The 20,270-nt window shown below is 43.8% G+C and overlaps 1 protein-coding gene across 2 annotated transcripts in view; it reads left to right on the top strand.

The window, feature by feature from the left end:
• CERK (ceramide kinase) overlaps positions 1-20,270 on the top strand; it is a 102,799-nt gene that overhangs the window by 54,521 nt on the left and 28,008 nt on the right. For both annotated transcript variants that reach the window (XM_040343644.1, XM_040343643.1), the window contains 3 exons: positions 1,023-1,086; positions 5,825-5,970; positions 18,955-19,029. In XM_040343644.1, coding sequence (XP_040199578.1) covers positions 1,023-1,086; positions 5,825-5,970; positions 18,955-19,029 — 285 coding nt within the window. The remainder of the gene's footprint in view (positions 1-1,022; positions 1,087-5,824; positions 5,971-18,954; positions 19,030-20,270) is intronic.

Genomic DNA, 20,270 nt, shown 5'->3' with positions numbered 1-20,270 from the left:
GGGAGAGCGGTGTGTAAACACGGCTTTCCCGTTCTTCAGTTCTTCACTGTGGCAGCAGCATCGATCGTGTCATCCCTTTTTATAGGGGGACACAATCGATGATGTCACACCTACAGCCACACCCCCTACAGTTGTAAACACACTTCAGGTCACACATAACCCCATCAGCGCCCCCTGTGGTTTACTCCCAAACTGTGATTGTCATTTTCACAATAAACAATGCATTTTAAATGCATTTTTTGCTGTGAAAATGACAATGGTCCCAAAAAAGTGTCTGCCATGATGTCGCAGTCACAAAAAAAAATCGCTGATCGCCGCCATTAGTGGTAACATTTTTTTTTTATAAAAAAGGGAATAAAACTATCCCCTATTTTGTAAACGCTATAAATTTTGCGCAAACCAATCGATAAGCGCTTATTGCGTTTTTTGTTTTTTTTTATATACCAAAAATAGGTAGAAGAATACGTATCGGCCTAAACTGAGGAAAAAAATGTTGTTTGTTGTTTTTGGGGGATATTTATTATAGCAAAATTGTCGCTCTATTTTTGTTTATAGCACAAAAAAGAAAAACCGCAGAGGTGATCAAATACCACCAAAAGAAAGCTCTATTTGTGGGGAAAAAAGGATGCCAATTTTGTTTGGGAGCCACGACGCACGACCGCGCAATTGTCGGTTAAAGCGACGCAGTCCCGATTTGCAAAAAGGGGCCTGGTCCTTTAGCTGCATTTTGGTCCGGGGCTTAAGTGGTTAAATGATATTGTGTTTGTACCATAAATATCTATTTAGTGAAGATTTGGATCTGGAATTTTTTTGTTTTTTTTCGAGTGTTTAATGTGGTATATAAACAATAAATCTTTGCTTCATAGGTTGTAATGCACGTGAGGTTCATACTTGAATAGTTCCCGTTTTAGTCTTTTATGAAAACTGCTAAATTTAATTCAGCATCCTTCGGTGTCAACTGATAAATGTCATTTACAACTAAATAGTTTCTTCTGTGCTGTAATCTTTTATTTTCTTCACAGTGACAGAATATGCAAACCATGCTAGAGATAATCTTTATGAAGTCAATCTGGATAAATATGATGGGTGGGTATTACATGGCAACGTTTTATATTTCTTTTAACGTGTTCTAATTGTAAGGTAAAATAATAACTGTAAATAAAATAACTTCATGCAACTTAATGAATTTTCCATGCTGTCTGCCAGAACTTCATAACACTATCCTAATTTTCGTTTTCATTTCATTCCTTATATTTATGGTTTTAATATGAACAATTTGTAAAAAAACAAAACTGATATAAAAGAGAAAAGTTGTGCTCAACTGATCAACCAAAAATAAATTATCATATTTTATATTTGATAAAATGGTTAAATGTAGTGCCGAAGCAACTAACCAATTAATCGACAACTAATCGATTTCCAAATTAATCGATTACAATTTTCATAATCTATTAATCGGCCAGTAACATAATTGGGTTAAAAAAAAAAATGGCCCTTTTATAGTACAAAAAAGCAAATCGCTACTGTAAAAATTACTTTCACTGTCCCACGGTAAAAAAATGAACCCCTTACAGTAGCGATTATTTGCTCTTTGTACTTTTTTTTTTTAACCCCATTATGTTACTAAACATCTCAGGCCTGGGTTCACACCTCAGTTTTTTGGTGCTTTTTGCAGAAACTTCCATTGAAGTATATTGAACCAAAAAAAATAGCACCGTTTTGGGTTAAAAGTCCTTGCCCTTTCCAAATACGCAGCAGCTGAAAAAAAAAATCATGGATGTGAACGTGTCCCATAGGAAAACATGTAAATGAACTGTAGATCATTTACATGTTTTCATATGGGACACGTTCACATCCATGTTTTTTTTTCAGCTGCTGCGTATTTGGAAAGGGCAAGGACTTTTAACGCAAACCGGTGATATTTTTTTTGGTTCAATATACTTCAATGGAGAAGCTGCAGAAAAGCATGTAATGTGTTTTTGCGGCAATTTGTGCTTTGTAATCTGCCCAACAAATTGGCCCAAAAAAAAAATGCAAGTCCTTCTTTTTTTTATTTTTTAAAGGCTATTATCCGATTAATCGAAACAATAATCGGCCAACTAATCGATAATGAAAATAATCGTTAGTTGCAGCCCTAGTTAAATGGTTTTACACAGAGCTGACCATATCCTCTTTTTCTGGGGTCCCCTGCTGGTGATCTGGGCTCCTCCCCTCCTTTTGTGTTCCATCATAGTAAGCCGCTTCCTATGGTGGCATACGTCCATGCTTGATTCCGAGCCGTGCTGTGTGTGTCTATTACACACAGTGCTGCTCTGCCCCCTGCTCCCTCATCACTAGATTTGATTGACCGGATGAGCTAGCGGCTTCCCCTGCTCTCAGAGTTCAGTGAGGAGTGAGCGAAAAAGTAGCGCCCCTGCTCTCAGGCACAGTGCTAGATCGAATTCAGGCTTAGGTAGGTGTTTAGGAGGGACTGGGGTAGGAGCAGCATATCAAAGGTTTTTACCTTAATGCACAGAAGTGAAGTACAAAGGCTGTAATACATATGCCAATGTAAGCGTGTCCCTGAAGACACATTTGGGATACACCTGGATTTATTTTCCTTGCTTGCATCCACATGTCCCTCTGCATCTTCATTGGCTCTGCCAAACAAGGCTTCCTTTTCAGGAGCTGCGACTTTGATGTTCCTGCAGCTACTTTTGCACATATAGCTCGGGATTATGAGAAGTCTAATCTATTCCTTTTGCATTTTGGATTTCACAAAATATTTTTTACACTTATGAAAATGTATTTTGCGCTATATAGTTTTGTGATTGATTTGTTATTTCTTTGTCACAAGTGCTGATTATTTTATTTCCCTTTTGGAGTTGTCCACTGCACCTTGAGTTTATACCATGATACTGGCTCCTGTTCTAATCTTGCTATGCTTTCGCATTCTGGGATACCTAGACAACCTCTAATTGAGAGGTAGTTGGCACAGACTTTGTCAATCATGCTGTTAAGATTCGCTTTGTCTCCTGAACCTTCAGAAGTAAATGTTCTAATTGACCCATCACTTGGAGCACCTAGGTTTCCTACAATACTTCTCAGTCCGAAGTTCGCGCTCTGCAGGGAAAAAAAACTCTTGGCTCTCTGTTTCCAATTTCAGATCTTGCAGTTCTAGAGTTCTCCTACTCTTGATTTTTACCTGAGTTTTGAGTCCGATGGTAGATTCATTTTGAGGAAGTCCCTCTCTTCAAGTTCCTATCTAGTCTTTTGCATACAAGCCTCCTGCGTGGAATAAGAAGGCACATTATCTGGACAATGTACTAATCCATGGGTGCCCAACCCTTTGAAAAGTGAGGGACACTTAAGCAAATTGGTTACTGGTTGCAGGCCACAATGTGCGGAGCAGGCGGATGACAGGTCTGTGTCCACTCTGCATATGCAGATTGGACACAGACACAGTCCCCTCTAGTCTATGAGCCTTTTCAATTTGCCCAGATGGAAGAGGACGGATCCTCTTCTGTTTTTTTAGCAGATTGAATTGGAGGAAGGCAGGTGTAAATTGACACAACTCAGTTTACATCTGCTGCTCTATAGAGGTAAATGGAGGGTATAATTGGGTTGGACCAATTGTGTGAAAGCGTCCTAAGGCTGCTTTCACACTGATGCGCTGCAGTTTACCTACACTGTGGGTGCAGTGCAGTACACCTGCGGTTTAGCTGCACTTTGCCGTAGACTTCTTCTATATCCTGCAGGTTTGGTGCCCTTTTTTTGAAAGCACACCAAACCTGCAGGTAATAACAGAAGTCTATGGCTCAGTGAAGGTAATCGACAGGTGCAACTGCGCTGCACTTGCTGATCAGTTTGATAGCAGCCCAGTAACCACTAAATAACAGATGCCCATATATACACTGTGATTTTAGTAACAAACTTGCCTTTAATAACAGTCTTTTATTCAGGTATTGCTGGCTGTTGCAGTCCCAGGCAGAGTGCATTTGGTATCAATCCTCCTGTGACAGGTCCCGGTGCCATACAAGAATCATTTGCTTATGCGCCTCTGCTCCGCAGCGGCTTGCTTCTTCTACCGCCGGCTTCATTCACAACACCGATGCTCTGAGATGGCGGGTCGGCAACCTACGATCTGGGATAGCGCCCCCGCCATCCCAGAGCAGGAGGCCACGTCAGAGGGCTCCATGGGGCACTGGTTGGGCACCCCTGTCCTAATCTGGATGCAGAAGAAGGGTTCCTTCACTTGGAAACACTTCAGGATCTCTGTGGCAGGTGGGGAATGCCGGGTGTGGATACCTTGTTTTCCAGCTTCAACATCGGACCAGACAAGTTTATCTCCAGATTCCGGGATCCTCTGGCCCTATCAATAGATGCTTTTGTGACTTATGGAATTGGTTCAATCTGGCTTTACCAGTTTTGTAGGAAAAGTGTAGATCAGTTATGATACTGCAACACTGAAGAGAAAAGAGTTCCAGATCACCTGGTCCTCAACCTAGTACTGTTTATTCTACTTAAACCATCCTTTGAACTGATCAAAGCTATCCCTTTGTCTGTCTTTATTAAAGGTGGCCTTTCTGGTTGCCTCCCTTTCAATCCACTTAAGGATAAGGCTATCTCCATGTCATATGATGGTTGACTAGATCAGTACATACCCCCTTGGGGTTTTCAGCAGCAAGCATCTGTTTCACAGGCCCTCCTCTGTCTTGCTGCTTTTGCACAAAGCTGAAATTACGGGAGTGGTAGGAGTTCTACTGCCTCCTTTTTTTTTTTTTTTTTGCTGTTGCCATTATCCATTTCTAATGTAGGTGGCAGCATAACCCAGTTACACCTGAATTCATTCTGACCATTCATAAACTCCCAAGAAAAATATTTTAATGTAAGTAAAAAAATCCTGCTTTAACCTCTTGGCGCCCGTGCTATAGACAAGACGTCTACAGCGCGGCGCTTTCCTGCCGGGTGGATGTCCATGGATGTCCTCCTGTTTACTCCTGCGATTTTTGTGGGGAAAAAAGGATGTCAGTTTGGAAGCCAAGTCGCACGACTGCGCAATTGTCATTTAAAGTGTGACAGTGCTGAAAGCTGAAATTTCGCCTGGGCAGGAAGGGGGTATATGTGCCCAGTAAGCAAGTGGTAAAGCAATATTGAAGTCCAAGTTATTTTTCTTTTAAAAATAACAAACATTAAACTTGTGTGCAATGGGTTTGCACTGAGCAGCCTCGATCCGGCTCCGCCTTCCTGCCAAGTGCTTTCACAGCAAACGGCTTGCTGTGCGATCACCCAAAGCTCGCTCCCAAGTTGCTGCTCTGCAGGTTCATTCAGAAACGGAGCCGTGGCATACTCTCCCTTCTTGGATGCTCAATGGCTCCCACTACTGTCTCAGCCAGAAAGGATGGAGAGCACCCGGAGAGCTGAGACTTTTTGTGCACATGTCTGGATTGTGATAGGGCTCAGGTAGGTATTAGTAGGGACAGATGTTTTTTTTTTACTTTCCTGCATAGATTGCAGGATGGTAAAAAAAAAAAAAAAAAAAAAAAAATTGAACCTTTAGCTTTCATAGAGTCCTTGACTAACCAAGTTTCCTTGTTCTTCTTTAAAAAAAAAATGATTCGGGTTACCAAAAAATCAATAGGCTTTGCATATGTTCTGACAAGAAAGTTTTATGTTTTTCAATGAACCTTTTAAACACTAAATCATGAAATTATTCTTTGTTACATTTTCACTCCGTTAACATGTATATATTTTGTGTGTGTCAGCAAAAGTATATGGTTATGTTTGTTAGTATTTATTCATAACATGACAGCTGTATAACTGTTATAACGTTTTATCACTGCAGCATTGTTTGTGTTGGTGGCGATGGAATGTTCAGTGAAGTGCTTCATGGCCTTATAGGCCGAGTACAAAAGGATACTGGTATAGATCATAACAATCCTAAAATTCCATTATCTCAGTGCTATATGAGGATTGGCATTATTCCTGCTGGTAAGTTGGCTTTTTATGTTCATTGTAACCTCAATGTTGTTCTGCTTCGTTTGTGGTTTTGTAATGCTACCCTTTTTGCTCAGTGATGCAGCTCATTTTATTATTCCATATGTGACCTTGCTGTGATAAAATCCCATTTCAACTATAGAACAAAGCTAGCATATCAAAATGATCAATGGGATCATGTTCACATCAATGAAGATTCAACTGGTTGCATTCACACCCTTTAGGTTTCTGCCTGTATGCAAGGTCATGTGCCCTACCTCCTTAATTAAGTCAAGCTTTTTCTATATTCATGTTATTTGCAGTGTTCTATTTTATCAATTACACACAAATTAGTAATATTTCCCCAGACAAAATTATATGCATTAGTTACTGAAATAGAATATTATTTGGTGCTAAGTGTTTTGACACTACCGCTCTTTTTTAATGACTGTTTTAGAATTGCGCAGACAAGTACTTGCAAATCTCTGTTTGCCATTTGTATTTCTTTTTTGCAGAAACTTTCAGTGCAATGAAAAACTGTTTACATTCACATGAAAAATGTTAATGTGGGTTGCAGTATTAAATTGGGAGTAAAGGCTAAACCTAACCAACGCTAAACCTGCTTTCATCCCCAATTCTAAGACTAATCTATCTAACCCTGTAATGAAAAGGTCACCTATTCTGAAGCTGTTCCTATCCAGTCTCCAGAGGGGCCTTCTTAGTGCAGGAGAAAACAGACAGCGGCTTGGAAATGCTTGGGAAGTCATGTTATCCATAGATTTACTGTGGGGCTTCCATTGTAGGCTGCCTCTCCTACACTTTGAAGCCACTGCTGACAGCTCAGCCTTCGACAGGAGCAGAACATTATTCGCAACATGCATATAGGTGTTTAATTGTTAAAAAAAATGCAAATGGTCATATTTCCACAACGCATATGCCAATTTTGAGAGAAGCCCGTAGATGCTTATCCAAATCTAGAGGATAGCCACCAAGGAAGAGGGGGCAGATCCAGGGACCAAACCCTCCCCTGGGGCGGACATGGGTGCCAGTAATAGCCGGAAGGCACTCTGAGGTTGACACTGTAACAAAATATGCCAAAAATCTGAGTAGTTAAAATTGGGGACAACATCACAAAAGACTTGCTACACCTACACCTGGCACAGAGATATTGCAAATGAGGTAAGAAGGGGGCACAGAGTAGCTCAATTGCCTTTAAAACAACCATAAATAAAGTTAGTAAAGATATTTGGTAATTTATATGGTCTGTAAAAGAAAAAAGAAAGGGGTCTTAAAATTGCTCTTTAAGGCAGCGCATCACTTCGTGGAGTGTGATATTATCCAACCCGGTCTCCCAACTGTGCAGGGAAACCCATTGGTAGTTCCCAATGCAGCAGCTGCTTTCAGTACGGGCAGAAGACCTGTAGAAGAGATAATCTTGTCCCCCAGATCTGACCCCTCCCAATCATGAGAGCGCCTGCCCACCACGAAAAAGCAAGCCAAGGCAGCCAGCAAGACCTTCTGCACTCCATGTGCTGCCTCAAGCAGGAAAAGTCCATCGGGACATACTCTTCCTGGACACATTTAACCAAAATAAGGCATAGTGTATAAATTCATTCATTAACTCAAAAATATCAAGGTAAATGTTTACATGATTGGGTAAGCGAGCAGTACAGATATTTCGGAACATTCACTTTACAGCAGGAGTTTTCACATGAAAGACAGGTAGGAATCAATATACAAACTGAAAAAACAAGTAACATAGTCAATTTTTTTTTACAAAACCTCTTGATGGTCACCTGGCGTTGAGAGTGCAAGGTTTTGGACAATGTTTTACCTATGCTTTACATATTATAAAAAATAATTTACTTCCAGGATCTATCAAGGATCCATTTAAAGGATGTCAATGCTCTTCTGGGTATACGCAAGAAGGATTTTTGTTACTTCTAAGCCATTTATTGTCACAATGTACAATTCTCAAACCTTACATTTTTTGTCTTGAATAACTGCAAAGCCTGTTGGTACCTTATTGATTAGATCTTTGAGTCTGTTCTCATATTTTCCAAAACAATGTTCTATTGTGTTACTTTTGTTTGATGTACAACCTGTCAGAAGTTGGGATCTACCTAGACAACATGGAGGAAGTCAAAGATCAAAGCAATCCATCCTCTTCCAACTTTTAAATCACCCCCCTGTAATGTATTCCCCCCCCCCCTTCCAGTAATGTATTGTCACCCCGCCCCCCCCCCCCCCCCCCACACACACACACACACAGTAGTTTTCTCTGTGCCCCCCAAATAAGTATTCTCTGTCTCCCACAAGTAATTTTTTTTTTTTTTAGCTCTCTCCAGCTGTACATCAGAGTGGAGTGCGAAGCAGCACAGTGCTGGATAGAGGGTGAGAGCGAGAGCTTCAAAGTTAACTTTTCATGTCAAGCTGATAATTGGTTGCTAGGACTACCTATCAACTAATCACCTGCTGGTTAACTAAAGCAGATTCTATCCAAATTCAGAGACAAAATTCAAGTGTGGAACAAACTAAAAATGTCCCTGGCAGGCAAAACTAATCTCATCAAAATGATACTAATGCCCCAGTTGCTGTATTTCTTGCACAATGCTCCTATGGTGATCACCCTGAAAGTATTCAGAGTGGTCAACTCTCTCTTCAGGCAGCTGCTGTGGGACACCAAAACCCCTAGGATCAAACTTGAGCAGTTGCAGCGCCCGAAGGAGGGGGGTGGGCTGGCACTACCAAATCCCTGGATATATTACTTAGCGGCCCAACTCCAACATTTGATAGGAACCGCGGGGGTGCAACCCGATGCCTCGGCGGCTCTACTTATGCTGCGGGGATCGGGGGCAGCCTTGATACCAGAGGGGCTGGAGGCGTGTAAATTTCAAAAACCCAATAGGAGAATGCCCACATATGCGCTTGTCCAGAAGATATGGAACAAGGCTAGACAGCTCCAGGGAGTAACCGGGTTCACAGAGTTCAGTCCCATTTGGGGGAATGACGCCTATGGGGAGCTGGCCAAGCTCGAGCAGGGTCGCAGGTGGAGCTCCTGTGGGGTCACGCATCTCAAACATATCTTTAGAGGGGGGGCCCTACTTCCCTTCAGTGAACTACAAAGTAGATTTAACCTGTCGCACAATATGCACTTTTATTACATACAGCTACAGCATGCAGTGAGAGCGCAGGGGACAGCGGTTGAGTGGGTTCAGTCCCCCACTCCGGTTTTCCGAACGTTGTTTCAAGCGCAGGATACCAAAGGCATGATTTCACAATGCTATAATATGCTCCTGTCGTCATTGTTAGAGGGGCATCCTATGAAGGTGGCAGAGCAATGGGAGACAGACTTGGGGCCGATTGAGGGGGAAGTATGGGAGGAGGCCCTGCTGGCGGTGAACGCGTGCTCGCTGAATGTGTCGCAAAGGGTGTCTCAGCTCTACATCCTACTCAGGGTGCATTACACCCCGGTCAAACTCTTTAGAATGGGCTGTGCCCCAGACCCACTGTGTGGTCGATGCAGGGCAACCCAGGGAGACTTGGTCCACTTGCTATGGCGGTGTCCAAAGCTCCACAGGTACTGGTCGGAGGTTCTGGCGACCCTGAACTCGGTATTTCAGACTAGTGTCCCATTAGACCCACTTTGCTGCCTCTTGGGCGTGTTGGAAGGGGCGATAGCAGAAGAAACCACTAGAGTGGCGTTTGCCAGGGCTCTATTCCAGGCGAGAAAGCTTATCCTTATACATTGGAAGTCAAGGGAGCCCCCGTCTGTTAAGGTCTGGGTACAACATGTGGGCAAGACTTTACTGATGGAGAAATACATCTACCAGCACAGGGGTAATGCAGGTAAATTTTTCAGACTGTGGGACCCATGGCTCGCAACGCCGGGGCTGAGCCCCGTGGAACTAGTTCAAGAGCGGTTACTTGGGGGGATGTAGAGACGGGGACTGATCTGCGGAGCCCCGGGCCTGCGTACCTGTGCGGACAAAGGAAGGGGGGAGAATGGGGAGAGAGGGCGGGGGTGGAGTGGAAGGGTTGGTGCCCAGATGGGTCTGTTGTTAAAACGATCGTGCATAAGTGACCTTATAAAATGCATCTGATGGTTGAACTGTATTCTTGAAGATATACTCTTTTGCAATTTTAAATGTACAATGTCATCTGTACTATGTTTATCTGTTGTGTGAGCAATAAAAACCTTTTTGATCAAAAAAACTAAAGCAGATTCTTTTCTCCCAGCCTTCATCTAGCATGGTTTTGCTTCTCACTTCGCTTTGCTATTAAAAGGAGAGCGTTGGCGGCTAGGGGGAAGCATCGGCACAGCCCTCTTCATGATCTACCCGTCGGCTTCCCACGATCGTCGGGTTTGCTGACTCCAGATGTATATATTGCCATCTACATTTACATCTACATCTATTACCATATATTAATATTAGAACCGAATAACACAAATTCCTATTGATTTAGTTAAGGGCATAAGGCAGGTTTTACTTGTCTTCAGGTATTATTTTAGTGAGAATGTCCAAAAAAAAAATGTTTCTTGACAAAAGCAAAGGTTTTACAATAAGTCTCTTTTTCGACCTTAAAATAAAAAATAATGTTCAGAATGTCTTTTTATTTTTTTTTGCTTTAAATTATACACTTTCATTATAAAATATTATTTTATTATATTCTCGCATTTTTTTTAAGGGAACAATTCAGTTACTTTTTTGCTTCTTTTAGTGAACAAATGCACCTCTTGCACTGTTCTACCCTTATCAAATGTATTTCCACTGATAATATAGCTATCCCTTATTAGTCACCCGGCGCCCCGTTTTACTTTCATACACAGCACAATTTTTTTCCCTGAGGTCTTGACTTATTACAACAAACTCAAAATATAATAAATACCACAAAAATCCTACTGCTCTGTAAGGCTAAGGTTTTATTAGTAATATGTCAGACTGAGATTTATCTGATGTGTTGACTTGAGCGTATAGTTCTATTCAAGCACCATTTTTTTTGCCTAAGAGCTGCACAGACTAATCCTTTCTTGAGAAACATATGCCCTTGGAATTACATTAAACTTTTTATGTGGGCAGTGATAGAATTAGGGCTGCTGCTGCACAGGGTTTTGATCCATTGCTGCTTTTACTACAAGCTTAGTAAAAGTGGATTTAACATACAGTAGCTTGAGCTGGGCAGTGTTCCCAGTTCCTCTCTGCAGAAAAGGGGGAATAAATGAAACTTGACAATTTTCTGTCTCCCCTCAACTAAAGCATCTTCTATTTTAAGACTGTGAAGTCCTGATCTAACATCCAATTCTGTTATGGACTTTTCATCTAATACTAGGCTATTGGATTTTTTGTGATGGTATTTTTTTTTATTTTTGTACATGGTGATCGTGAGAAATTCTTGTTCATGCCGTAATAATCACTACTTTCTTTATCGTACATCACGGGACACAGAGAAGCATAGTAATTACTATGTGGGTTATAGAGAGTACCTTCAGGTGTGGACACTGGCACGCCCTTAAGGCAAGAAGTTCCCTCCCCTATATAACCCCTCCCATACCGGGAGTACCTCAGTTTTTTTGCCAGTGTCTAAGGTGTTGGTCACGAGTGAACATGTGCTCCAAGGAGCTCCACTGGAGGGATCCATATTGGATGTAAAAAGCCTCCATGAAATCCGGATCCGTCCAAAGTGCTTCTGAGCCAAAGTGGACGGGACCCGGGCCCTGGTTAAGAAGAACGGGGTTTGGCCTGTAATGCTTCTCTTTGAGAGCTGGATCCTGGTTATTCAGTACTTTTGGTCAATTTCCTAATACCAAAAGTTTACTGACGGGGTGCGATATGGGTCCAGGGGTGTGGTGTTCCTGTCCATGGACCCCGGTCCCTGAAGGTCTATAGACGCTGCTCTCCGTGATGGGTGAAGATTGGACTGTCTGTTTTTGCAGAGTCCTGCAGCGTTGGATCAGGTAAGTGAAGGTGCTTCAGGACTTGGTCCTAGGAGTAACCTTCCTTTATTTGAGCCATTATGTTTGCCTAAAGCTATCTGTCTGTGCTTCTCCTATATGGTCCTGTGTGTTGTGGGGAGGAGGGGTATCTCTAGTCAGGTAGTTAGCCCCTCCTGTGCAGGTTAAAGCAGAAAAAAGTTGTCCAAAATGTTTGGCTTCACTTGGCTTACCTGGTCCTCACATGGAGCTGTGGTGTTCCATCCCCATGCATGAGCGCGTAGCGTCATGCGCGCGCGACATTGATGTGTCTTAGGCGCACGCGCGCGCACAAATGAATTTTTTGTACGCTGCTTCAGTGCGCACGAATGTGCGCGGCGTGCTCCGTGAGATGCGTGTGACGACATGTGCGCGCGTGCGGCTACGTGTGCGCGCATAGCCTCCTGGTGCACGCCTAACAGCGGCGAGCGCGCGCGCATGCGCGCAGGGGGTCTATCTCAGCTGTTCTCTATGAGACTTGAGATTACAGGACAGAGCAGGTCAGGTGATTACACCTAGTCCTTATATGCTCCAGTCCACCTAACTGGTTCTGGCTGACGGTGGACACAGATCTTGTGCACATACTTTCAGTATTTAGTACTGGTGGTGGACAGTGACATCTGCTTAAGGCGCATAGTGGGCTCTGCACCTTGCCAACCATCAAATAGCAGCGTCAGTGCTGGTCTATAGGTTCGCAAGTAGTTGCAACTATTGTGAGTACCTCAGCTTTATCATGGCTAAAGGCTCAGGGACTAGAAGCAAAAAAGCAAAGGGATCGCCATCTGGCTCAGAGGATCTCGGGCATGCTCCTGCGGCTGCTTCCTCTCCTGAAAAATTGAAGGAGGCCCAGGGTGAACCATCAGGGCTGTCAGATGCCTGTTCTGCCCTTGTCCCACCTGCTCCAGTTTTTGTGACACAGGAGGCTCTGGCCTCAGCTATGGGGGGTCTGGAGCAGACATTAGCGACCTTGATTGCATCCTCTCTCTCAAGAGAAAAACGCACAAGGTCCCCCTCTCCCTCTGAGGAGTCCCTCGATTTGGGGCATGCATCCTCAGAAGAGGTTGATTTACCCTCTGGAGATCTGGCAGAAGGTCAGCTGGAAGTAGTGGACTCTGAGGATTCCACTTTGGGAGAACCCTTTTCGGCGTCGCAATCCGAAAAATTGTTGGTCCAGTCCCTCACTGAGATGGTCCGTTCGGCCTTCAAGTTGCCACTTTCAGAGCCAGCTTCAAGTGCAGTCTCGTCTTTAGGTTTCTTAAAAGCTCCTCAAGCTAATTATTCTTTCCCGGTTCACCCCCTGCTGGAAGGGCTTATCTACAAGGATTGGGAACATCCAGATAGATATTTTCTTTCTCCTAAGAAGTTTTCGGTTTTATACCCCATGGAGGAACAATTCACTAAAAAATGCTTATATTCAGAAAATTTCCAGTGGCAAAAGTACACTGTTGCCAGTAAAGAAAAGGTTTAGGGGTTCCCCCTCCTTTAAGAGATCCTCCTCTCCTATCCCTAGTACTTCTGGTACCAGGCAGTTCCGACGGCCTCCTGGACGATTCAATGCAGGTGGGAAGCCACAGGGCCAGCCTCAGGCTTCCAAAAAGCCTTGGAACCGTAAGCCACAGGCCAAGCCAGCAACTAAGTCAGCATTATGAAGGTTCTCCCCCACTCAGCCGGGTGGGGGGAAGGCTTCAGCTGTTTGCGGAGGCTTGGCTAGACAGGATCCAAGACAGGTGGGTCCTCTCTACGGTCTCCGGGGGCTACAAGCTGGAGTTGAGCGAATTTCCTCCACCGCGCTTCTTAACCTCGAACGTCCCAAAGGACCTCGGCAAAAGAAGGTCCTTAGCATTGGCCTTAGATCATCTGTTATCCCAAGGGGTAATCAGAGAACTGCCAGTGGAAGAACAAGGTTTGGGGTTTTATTCCAATCTCTTCACTGTCCCCAAACCAAACGGGGATGTAAGACCCATCCTGGACCTCAAGGCCTTAAACAAGTTCCTAAAGGTCCAATCATTCCGGATGGAATCGATCAGGTCAGTGGTGGCCTCCCTGCAAGGAGGGGAACTACTAGCGTCCATCGATATAAAGGACTCATACTTGCACGTTCCTATCTTTCTCGACCATCAGAAGCTGCTTCGCTTTGCGGTAAATCAGCGCCACTTCCAGTTCATGGCCTTACCTTTTGGTCTGGCCACCGCTCCTCGTGTTTTCACGAAAGTATTGGCTCCACTGTTAGGCTACTATGGATATGCCTTGAGACCTTAGATAGGCTATCTAGACGACCTATTGGTAGTAGACCGGTCAGTGGCCGATCTAAACTCAGCGGTACACAGAACCGTAAAATTTCTGGAATCCATGGGTTGGGTTCTCAACCTGGACAAGTCAGCCTTAATGCCTGTGCAAAGGCTCGAATATTTGGGTCTACTCATAGACACAAAGCTAAAAAGGGTCTTCTTGCCCCAAAGGAAGTTCGAGGCTTTAAGAGAACTAGTTCAACTAGTCAAAGCAAAGCGTCAGCCTCCCATTCGCCTCTGTATGAGGTTACTGGGAAAGATGGTAGCCTCGTTCAAGGCCGTTCCATTTGCGCAGTTCCACTCAAGGGAGCTTCAACACGCCATTCTGTCCGCTTGGAACAAAAAGGTTCAAGCCTTGGATCTCCCTATGTCTCTCTCCCGGTCAGTCCGGCAGAGCCTTTGTTGGTGGCTGGTTCCCCGGAACCTGCTAAAGGGGAAGTCCTTTGTTCCCGTGACATGGCAGGTTGTGACCACGGACGCCAGTCTGCTAGGCTGGGGTGCAGTCCTGGGAGGTTTGTCTCTCCAGGGGAAATGGTCAGCCTCCGAGAGGTCTCTACCCATAAATCTGCTGGAAATTCGAGCAGTCTATCTAGCCCTGTCAGCCTGTCACAAGAAGTTGTGCAGCCCAAAGAGAGGTGAATCGAATCCTGACCTGGGCAGAGAAATATGTCCCATGCATATCTGCAGTGTTCATTCCGGGAATAGACAATTGGCGAGCAGACTATCTAAGCCGCCAACAGGTGCTTCCAGGGGAATGGACTCTTCACCCCGACATCTTCCAGAGCATTTGTCAGAGGTGGGGAACACCAGATGTCAATCTCTTTGCATCGAGGCTCAATGCAAGGGTGGGCAACTTTCTGTCCCGGACAAGGGATCCACTTGCTTACGGCACGGATGCACTGGTGTTCCCATGGGACCAGTTCTCCCTAATGTATGCGTTTCCTCCGCTGCAATTATTACCCCGTCTTCTTCGCAGGGTAAAGTCGGAAGGAAGACCAGTGAATTCTGGTGGCTCCAGCGTGGCCCAGAAGGGCCTGGTTCGCGGACATTGTAAGGATGTCCGTGGGGCAACCGTGGTCCCTTCCGCTTCGGCCGGACCTATTGTCCCAGTGGCCAATATTCCATCCTTCCTTACCGTCTCTCAATTTGACGGTTTGGCTATTGAGTCCCATATCTTAAAGAAAAGGGGTCTCTCTAATGCGGTGGCATCTACTTTGATTAATGCCAGAAAACCGGCATCCAGACTTATCTATTACCGAGTTTGGAAATCTTATGTGGCCTGGTGCGAGACCAGGGGTTGGCATCCCCGGAGGTATCTCATTGGCAGAATTCTGGAGTTTCTGCAGTTAGGGGCAGACATGAAGTTGGCCCTAAGCACCATTAAGGGCCAGATCTCGGCCTTATCGATTTTTTTCCAAAGGCCACTAGCTACACATTCCCTGATCAAAACCTTTTTGCAAGGTGTGATCCGGCTTAGTCCACCAGTCAAGATTCCCTTGTGTCCATGGGATCTGAATCTGGTCCTTTCTGTCTTACAGAAACAACCATTTGAGCCCTTGGCTCATATTCCTTTGGTCCTTCTGACCAGGAAGGTGATATTTTTGGTAGCCATAACCTCCGCCAGGAGGGTTTCGGAGTTGGCGGCCTTGTCTTGTAAGGAACCGTACCTTATATTCCATAAGGATAGAGTGGTCCTACGGCCCCACCCGGCTTTCCTACCTAAAGTTGTTTCAAAATTTCATTTGAATCAGGATCTTGTTCTCCCGTCTTTTTTCTCAGAACCTAGTTCTGCAATGGAGAAGTCTTTACATACGCTAGACGTATTAAGAGCAGTTAAGATCCATCTTAAGGCTACTGCTCAGGTCCGGAAAACTGATACATTGTTTATCCTGCCAGAAGGTCCCAGATGTGGGCAGGCAGCGTCGAAGTCCACTATCTCCAAATGGATTCGGCAGGTCTTTACTCAAGCCTATGGCTTGAGGGGAAAGGTTCCCCCGTTTAAGGTTAAAGCACATTCCACTAGAGCGGTGGGTACTTCCTGGGCAGTGCATCATCAAGCCTCCATGGCTCAAGTCTGCAAGGCCGCGACATGGTCGTCTGTCCATACTTTCACTAAGTTTTATCAATTGGACATAAGAAAGAATGAGGAGAGCGCCTTTGGGCGCAGTGTGCTGCAGGCTGCAGTTTGATTCCTCATGTCTGATGCCGCCCGGCTTATTTCTTGGGGTCTCCCTCCCCTCATAGCATTGCTTTAGGACGTCCCACATAGTAATTACTATGCTTCTCTGTGTCCCGTGATGTACGATAAAGAAAATAGGATTTTTATAACAGCTTACCTGTAAAATCCTTTTCTTGAAGTACATCACGGGACACAGAGCACCCGCCCCTCTTTTTGGGGTATTTGGGACACTTATTGCTTGCTACAAAACTGAGGTACTCCCGGTATGGGAGGGGTTATATAGGGGAGGGAACTTCTTGCCTTAAGGGCGTGCCAGTGTCCACACCTGAAGGTACTCTCTATAACCCACATAGTAATTACTATGCTTCTCTGTGTCCCGTGATGTACTTCAAGAAAAGGATTTTACAGGTAAGCTGTTATAAAAATCCTATTTTTTCATAGTATATTTATCTACAGATGTAGGTCAAATGTCTCTTAATTTTTTTTTTAAATATTGAATATTAGTTGAAGAGCACATCAATACAAAGCATGGCAGTATTAAAAAAAGTTGTTTAATATTAATCTTATGTTAATGAAATGAAAGCAGGCATGTACCCATAACGTGATAAAAAATGTTTTTTTTTTAGCAAGGAACATACATTCCACATTATTAAGCTGTCAAAATGAGTGTGTGCTGTAAATTCCCTCCAGCATTGCTCCTGTTTCTTCCTGCTGGAACCTGCCATTTTGTTGAAGCCCAGAGCCCCTGAACAGCAGTAAATCGTAAAGTGAAACTAAACCCATCAATTTAACGGTTTCCAAAAACATTTATATTTCTGGAATGCCTGTGCCCGGTTATCGAATAGTGCATTGGACGAACTACGCATGCACCGTACGTAACAGCACAATAGCTGAGTTTACGATCAGCGTTGCCAAGGCATGTTCATGTAGGTGAGGAGCGGATTTTTACATGAAGGGGCGGACTTTTCAATGATGGGCAGTGCTGGGGGCGTAGTTTTTAACGATGGGCAAACAAATATGCAAAACAAATCTTTATCTGCTATTCTTCCTGGATGCTTGCGGGTGTGTTTAGTCTATTGAAGGGCGGCTTTTTCTATAGCAGATAAAGATTTTGTTTTGCAGATTTGTTTGGCCATCGGTAAAAATTCCGCCCCCAGCTCTGCCCATCATTGAAAAATCCGCCCCTTCATGTAAATATCCATCCCTCACCTACATGAACGTGCCTCGGCAACGCGAGGCACAATCTGACTGAAATAATTTCTTCAGTTGTCTATTGTGCGCAGGCGCCGTCTAGCCAACACAACGGCCGATAGTAAACTCATCAGTTGTGCTGTTAAGTAAAGCACATGCGCAGTTCGTCCCGGGCACTATTCGATAGCAGGCACTTCTTGACAGAACACCAGGATTGCCAACTATCACATTTGCTTGTGTTCTCAACCAAACTGTCAAACCATCAAATGGCTGGTGTCATAACTGATCACATGTGCAACTCCATGGCAGTTGCAGTCAGACAGAAGCAGCTTCCTTGATTATAAAAGATAGGAGGGTTTAATTCTGCTTTAAAGGGGTTGTAAAGGTATATATTTTTTTTCTCCCCTAAATAGCTTCCTTTACCTTAGTGCAGTCCTCCTTCACTTACCTCATCCTTTGCTTTTGCTTTTAAATGTCCTTATTTCTTATGAGAAATCCTCACTTTCTGTTTTTCTGTCTGTAACTCCACACAGTAATGCAAGACTTTCTCCCTGGTGTGGAGAAAGCCTCTTGAGGGGGCGAACAGGAGTGTCAGGATGCTCTCTACTTTGCAGATAAAGAAAGGAGCTTTGTGTTAGTGGGCGTCCTGACACTCCTGCTCGCCCTTCGAGAGGCTTTCTCCACACCAGAGAGAAAGCCTTGCATTACTGTGTGTAGTTACAGACGGAAGAACAGGAAGTGAGGATTTCTCAGAAGAAATCAGGACATTTAAAAGCAAAATCAAAGGATGAGGTAACTGAAGGACTGCACTAAAATAAAGTAAAGGAAGCTATTTAGTGAATTTTTTTTTTCTACCTTTACAACCCCTTTAAGGCGGTCAGCAGGTGACCTTTACAAACTTGGCAATGCCTAAAATGGGAGAGCAACTGAGTATGTGCTGAACAAAGCAAGTTTAGACCGTGTTTAACTGGATTTTAAACCGTAAAGACATTGTTTTTATGTTTTTATGTTGTACATGGCTATACCTGCAAAGGGGCCAGTTTAAAGTGATATAGTAGAACTAAAGTTCCATATTAAGGATTAGATAATTTTGTGTAAAGGTACCAATGAACTGGAAGAATGTCTGGTGCACAGGGAGTGGTGCTCGGCTCATTCCAGCATTTCTGGCTATGAAGAAATATAAATAGTGGGGTGAGAGGGGCGACAGGCTCTGCATGTTAGTGCCATGAAACAATAGTAATAGCCTATTCATGTGATTCTCATGAAGTACAGTCAACTGGCAATCTTGTGTAGTTCATCTTTTGCAAAGCTAAAATTGTTTTTGTAATTTGGTTTGATGACAGGCTTTTTTTTGTTTTTGTTTTTTTCAGGTTCTACAGACTGTGTTTGTTTTGCAACTGTGGGAATCAGTGATCCAGTAACTTCAGCTTTGCACATCATATTGGGTAAGTAATGTGTAGTTTGTGGTCTACTGCTGTGAAATGTGGAACTGAAGAGTAAAAATTTGTAGAATGCATGGTTATTATCCACCTTCACCTGATATTAAATAACAATTGGGGGGGGAAAAACATGTTGTATATAAATTATTGACTTGTACCACATATCGCCTGAACAGAGGAAGTTCACTTTTCTGGCACACAGTTTTTAGTTTACACATATGCTTAAAGCAGTAGTAAGGTCTTTGTACCTAAAAAAAGAAAATGGGCCCTCTTGCAGGTTTAATTCATAATGTACTAGTTAGTGTGCACTGCATACTAGTGCATTATGACAGACTAGCCTAGAAACCAAGCCCTCCAGCACAGCACTGTCATGGCTCTCCCTGGTCCCCAGCACTTCCGTCTTTATCTGGTCTTCCTTTCGGGTTTCGTATCTTCAGGCGCTTGAATGGCCAGGCCAAGGTTACATCACCTTGCACTTTGGAGTCACGTTGCCACTGCAAACAGAATCACATTATCCACTTAAAGGCAGGGGGGATATTTATCGCAGAAGAGACCTCTAGAGTAACTCCTTACTACGACTTTAAAGCAGAGGTCCGGCAATAAAAAAAAAAAAAAAAATTAAGTCAAACACTGTAGCTTCTGACTTTAAATGGGCACACTGCAATGTCGGCCGCCCGAGGCCGATCCGTACCTCAGACCGGGTCCCGACGCCGCCATCCTTGAGGCTTCACTGCCCATTTCCTACTGAGCATTCACGAGTTGCGTGGCCTTCATTTCCCAGGACGAAATGCGAAGAGTAGAACACAGAACCTCACCACAGACAAGGAAGAGGCAGATTAGGACGATCTGCCTAGTAACAGCCTTTTTTTTTTTTTTTTTTTTTTTTACCACATGTCAGTAACAACCCACACAGTCTATACATACAAAGAATCCAAAGAAATAAGTTCAGAAATTTTAAATTGCACTACCAAAAGTATTTGGACGCCTGCCTTTACACTCACATGAACTTTAACCACTTAAGACCCGGACCGTTATGCAGGTTAAGGACCTTGCCCCTTTTTGCGATTCGGCACTGCATCGCTTTAACTGACCATTGCGCGGTCCTGCAACGTGTCTCCCAAACAAAATTGGTTTCCTTTTTTAACCACAAATAGAGCTTTCTTTTGGTGGTATTTGATCACCTCTGTGGTTTTTATTTTTTGTGCTATAAACAAAAATAGAGTGACAATTTTGAAAAAAATTCAATA

This window comes from Rana temporaria, chromosome 3 (genome assembly GCF_905171775.1).
Source record: "Rana temporaria chromosome 3, aRanTem1.1, whole genome shotgun sequence".
Taxonomy (NCBI): domain Eukaryota; kingdom Metazoa; phylum Chordata; class Amphibia; order Anura; family Ranidae; genus Rana; species Rana temporaria.
This window is presented reverse-complemented; position numbering and strand designations above follow the sequence as displayed.